Raw genomic sequence first — 5,290 nt, 5'->3', positions numbered from 1 at the left:
GGCCCCCGCCCCACTCCTTCCTCTCCCAATTTCACCTTACCCTGGCCAGGCTTCTGACTAGACTAGAGTAGCCGTTCAACCTGGCTTTTCAATTACCACTGGCTGAATTCCACCCAGGCCCCGCCCTTCGGGCCGTATCGCCACGCCCCCGAGAAAGACCACGCCCCTATCTCGCCAACCTCTTTAGTGAGGGCTGTGTCCCACCCCTCCTGCGGAGCTTCCCCATCACATTGGCTTAATTTCTCCCTTAACCCCGCCCGGGAGGCCGGCTTCTTACATCATTGGCGGGGCCCCACTTCGGGCTCCGCCCCCTCTCGGGCTACCCGTTCCCATTGTCTCGGCAGATTCCGCCTGGTCAAGCTATAGTGCTGGTGGTTCACTTTTCGGGCGCCGAGCTCTTTCTCTGGCCAGCGGAGCGGTGCCGCGGCCGAGAACCGGATTGCGGAGTTCGAGCGGCTCTTCTTTCCTCCTTAGAACCAACTTTGCCGTCCCAAGGCGGCTCCAGCTATGTCCGCCCTGCGACCTCTCCTGCTTCTGCTGCTACCTCTGTGTCCCGGTCCTGGTCCTGGACCCCGGAGCGAAGCAAAGGTCACCCGGAGTTGTGCAGAGACCCGAGAGGTGCTGAGGTCTCGGGGATATAGCTTAAACCAAATCCCTCCCGCTCTGATCTCAGGTGAGGAGAAAGAGGAAGACTAAAGAATTGGGGGTGAGGGTTGGGGCGGTTCCTCCCCATCTCACAATAACTCTTCCCTTTCAGAGTGACTGTTATAATAATCTTTTCATACCATAGTAATGACTCTCCTCCTCTTGTAACTTCCTTGCCAGGATCACAATAATCCTCCTGTACACATAATAGCTATCTTACCCTACCCCCTCCCCAAGAGTCCCTGTCTCCTAATTAGCACCCCCCATATGTGTTTCTTTCTTCACAGCCTGTGCCCCTCGCTGTTTCTATGAGCCCCTTCTGTGATAATAGTTTCTTGCTCACCAAGCAACCTCATACCTCCAAACCCCATTCTTCATCCCATAGAGGATGTCCGGCCAGTCCGTTGGCCTGGGGTGTGTGATATTCAGAAAAGTCACCTGAGGACACTCTGATCACTAATTTGGCCCTCAGAGCAGTTGTTAAATAGGTGATCTCATAGCTTGGGATGGGTGAGGGGACAATAAAGAGGGGATAGGGTCAGGTATGAGGTTGAGGGGACAGACAATAGAAAAGAGACCAGAAAGGTGGAAGAGAAGAGACAGCCCCACAAGACAGGCATGAGATGGAAGGAATTTCATGATAATACTTCCCATCATTCTTCCATGTCTCCTCATCCAGGTGAGCACCTCCAGGTCTGTACCCAGGAGTACACCTGCTGTTCCAGTGAGACAGAGCAGAGGCTGACCAGGGAGGCTGAGGCCACCTTCCAAGGCCTGGTAGAGAACAGTGGCTCCTTTCTGGTTCACACACTGGCTGCTGGGCACAGAAAATTTGATGGTGAGGATCTGGGGTCTCCAAATGTGGCTTCATACCTCCTCTCTATGCTTATGACCCCAGGAAGCTTCCTGTCCCCACTCCCTACTCTATTCCTAAGGCACTCCACCCCCTCCCAGCCCTGTTTTAGCCCCCTCCCCACCCCAGGCTCTCTCCAGGGCTCTACCTTACTTCATTCCTAGTCTGCCCAGGTCTCTGAGAATTGCTCTGTTTCTAACTCACTTGTCTTTTCTCTTCCCATCCCCATCCCCTTGTTCCTCTGCCCTTTCATTTTTCTGCCCCTCTCTGGCCTCACCCCCCCTTACACCCGTTGCCTGCATTTGCTACAGAATTTTTTCGGGAGATGCTCTTGGTATCCCAGCACTCCCTGACCCAGCTCTTCTCCCACTCCTATGGCCGCCTGTATGCCCAGCACAAACTCATATTCAATGGCCTGTTCGCTCAGCTGCGGGACTACTACGGGGTGTCCGGTGAGGGGTTAGAGGACATCTTGGCGGATTTCTGGGCACAGCTCCTGGAGAGAGTGTTCCCCCTGCTGCACCCACAGTACAACTTTTCCCCTGACTACCTGCTGTGCCTCTCACGCCTCGCCTCCACTGCTGATGGCTCTCTGCGGCCCTTCGGGGACTCACCCCACCGCCTCCGCGTGCAGGTGAGGGATCCTGAGGCCTGAGCTTCAGCTATCTCTGACCTAGTGACCTCTGAACTGTGCACCACTCACCTCCAAACCAATGTGCCCCAGTCACCCCTGACCTGGTGATCCCCCCATCCTGTAACTCTGATCTGGTGACCCCTATCTTGAACCTCAGTCACCTCTGCCTGACCAATGTTCCTTAGTCTTCTTTAAATGGATGCTCCCCATCCCCATTCTGTGTCCTAGTTTCATACAAATACTCATCTGCCATAACACCGCAGCCATCTTTCTGCCAACTCCTCCCTAATTCTAGCGTCTAAACTTCCTCTGGTTCAACTCAATGCGAATTAGACAGCCAATATTTAAGAGGCATTTTCATTTATAGTATCTCATTTAATTGTCATCATAACTCTGTGAGGTAGATATCTTTATTTTACAAATGAAAAAACTGAGGCTCCCAGAGGTTAAGGTCTCATAGTCAGTAAGTAATAGTGCTGTGCCTCATGCCCAGGTATTCTGGCTTCAACTGCAGTGTTTGTTCTGATACACAATCTCTCTATTTCCAAGTCCTATATAACACAATCTCTTCATCTCTTGCCAAGCCCAATTCCCCTTGATCCTTCTAGATGGTCATTCCTGTGGGCCTCTTGAATCTGCCTCTCTACCACGCAACACTCATGCAACCCAAGACAATCCCACAAACCTAACCTCCACTGCTCATCCCCTTGATGCAGTCTCTTGTACCCAGTCTTGACTGACCCATGGCAACCTTGTACTTGTCTTACCTTCTTTCCTTTCCCCTAGATAACTCGGGCCCTGGTGGGTGCCCGGGCCTTTGTCCAGGGCCTGGAGACTGGAAGAATTATGGTCAGCGAAGCACTTAAGGTTAGAGGGGGACTGAGTGTGGGTAGGGGCTAGGGAGGGTGAGGCAGAAGTGGGAGAGACTTGATAAGGAAGAGTCAGGCACCAGTTGGCAGGAGAGTTCTGGGGCCTTCATTTGGCAGCCTCCAGACCCTGGCAGGAAGGAGAGGGGCTGGAATGAAGTCTCCATTGGGTCATGACCCATGATTTCCTGCCACCTCTGACCCTCTCCTGCTCTCTGATGACTCATGCCCCCCTGTCAGCTTCCGAAGGCCTGCTCATCTCCATAGTGGTCCAAGATTGGAGTACTGGCTTCCCTGGGTCCCCCAGGATCCCTCATTGACTCCTCCTTCCCTGCTGCTGAAGAAGGCAAGATCCTTGGCTTGCCTCTCTCCACCACCCAGCCATCCTTTCCCTGGCCTCCCAGCTTTACCTCCTGCCTCCTCACTGTCTCCTCCCTCCCCAACTATGATTGACTCACTCTTGACCTTGAATCTTCTCTCAGACTCTCCCACTGCCTGTCTAGTTCCACCCCTCCCATGAAGCAGCATCTACAACCTGGCTCCTAGGAACCTCCTTCCTCAGATCTTTGGCAGTCTTGTGGTCTCACCTGCTGCCACCTGGGGTCACCAACCCTAGATGCTCACATCCAGCTTTCCCATAAGAGCTAGGGAAGCTGGGGTGGAGTATTTGACTTCTCTCTGTGCCCAGCACCAACCTTGGCTGAGAGCAGCCACAGTGTTTGTGGATGACACAGCCCTGCTCTCTCTCCCAGGTGGAGGTGTCTCAAAGCTGTAGCCAGGCTCTGATGCGTCTGATTGGCTGCCCCTTTTGCCAGGGGGTCCCCTCTCTTCTGCCCTGCTGGGGTTTCTGCCTCGATGTGGTTCGTGGGTGTCTGAGCAACAAGGGACTAGAACCTGAGTGGAGCAGCTATCTGGGTGAGAGGATTCAAGAGAGCCTGGGGTCTGTCTGTGTAAGGGGCAGATGTGGGTGAACTGGGGATGGGCTCTAAAGCCGTACTGAGGGGGGATGGGGGGATCGGGGGGGGGGATCGTAGGGGGTGGGCTTTTCTCATGTGAGTCCCTACCAGCAGTTTGCCGCTTCCCTCTAAGGCCCTGATGAGGATTTGTGGGAACATCCTAGTTCAATTAGTATCACTCCTTTCTCATTATCCCACCCTTTCTCATTCTTCTCCTCCTTCAAGATGGTATCCTGCTCCTGGCTGAGAAACTCCAGGGCCCCTTTTCCTATGAGCTGGCAGCTGAGTCCATTGGGGTGAAGGTCTCAGAAGGTTTGAAGCATCTGCAGGAAAACAATGCAAAGTTTTCAGCCCAGGTACAGGGGAGAGAAGGGTGGAGGTGAGGCCTGGGGTCGGGGGACAGGGTCGGTGTTGGGGAGACAGTGTCGGGTATCTGTGAGGAGACTGCGGGGTCAGAGTGGAGACAGTGTGGGTTTCACCGAAGGGTGACTGTGTGTGATGTCTCTTCTTTGTGCCCGCAGGTGTTTCAGGAATGCGGCACCCCTCACCTCGTGCCGGCTCGCAACCGCCGAGCCCTGGCGCCCCCGGAAGCGGCGGGCCGGCTGTGAGTTGTAAAACAAATACACATGCTGACATGGTTGTATGGGAGTTAGATTAAAAGTAATAGGGCCTGATAATCATGAGGGTTAGAAAGTTAAGACTGCCATCTGCTGCTTTATTCTTTTAAATCAGTCTGCTACCATGAAAGGTGTGTGCAGATTTGTGTTTGTCATTAATAATTCAGTTTGGCTGACAGTAGCCTGTATGTATGATTACTTGCTAGCTCTCAACTCAAGGAAAATCACTCAGCAGTGTCCTCAAAGTGGGTTTAAAGATCAGCAGTGAGCAAGCGTGCAAACACATATATAACTCCCCCTTGGCTGGATGATTTAAAGGATATAAAATGTTTATTGATAGCATCTTTAAAAAATGTATGCTAACAATTTGGGTAAGCTGTGTGCTTTAGAAAGCTGAGCCCCTTGAATATCTACAGATGTTGAATTGTTTATATGGTTTTTTTTTTCCAGTTTGTAGCCACTCTGGGAAATTTAACTTTCTAAGAATAATGATTTCCTTTGTTTTGAGGGGATTATTTTAAAATGTCTTAAGCTTGACATATATTAGTAAATAAGAATACAGTAGTCATGTCTTTTTGCTTATAGAAGATACTCGTTAAATGATACTTAAAACTGCATTTTTCTTTGCAGTTTTGGCTTTCTTTTAAATAAATGAATACTCAATGCTGTGTTTCTCTGAGGAGAAAATTATGGGCATTGGTATTCTATAATAACCAAGC

At 51.5% G+C, this 5,290-nt stretch overlaps 1 protein-coding gene across 1 annotated transcript in view; it reads left to right on the top strand.

Annotated features, from left to right (window-relative positions):
* The first annotated feature begins 507 nt into the window (after positions 1-507).
* Positions 508-5,290, top strand: part of GPC2 (glypican 2) — a 6,234-nt gene continuing 1,451 nt past the window's right edge. Inside the window, exons 1-7 of the mRNA XM_008590388.1 lie at positions 508-673; positions 1,325-1,483; positions 1,810-2,132; positions 2,919-2,999; positions 3,751-3,913; positions 4,180-4,310; positions 4,476-4,558. Coding sequence (XP_008588610.1) covers positions 508-673; positions 1,325-1,483; positions 1,810-2,132; positions 2,919-2,999; positions 3,751-3,913; positions 4,180-4,310; positions 4,476-4,558 — 1,106 coding nt within the window. The remainder of the gene's footprint in view (positions 674-1,324; positions 1,484-1,809; positions 2,133-2,918; positions 3,000-3,750; positions 3,914-4,179; positions 4,311-4,475; positions 4,559-5,290) is intronic.

This window comes from Galeopterus variegatus, unplaced genomic scaffold (genome assembly GCF_000696425.1).
Source record: "Galeopterus variegatus unplaced genomic scaffold, G_variegatus-3.0.2 Scaffold6060, whole genome shotgun sequence".
In the NCBI taxonomy this organism is placed as follows: domain Eukaryota; kingdom Metazoa; phylum Chordata; class Mammalia; order Dermoptera; family Cynocephalidae; genus Galeopterus; species Galeopterus variegatus.
The sequence above is the reverse complement of the archived record's forward strand: the minus strand, read 5'-3'. Positions and strand labels throughout refer to the sequence as shown.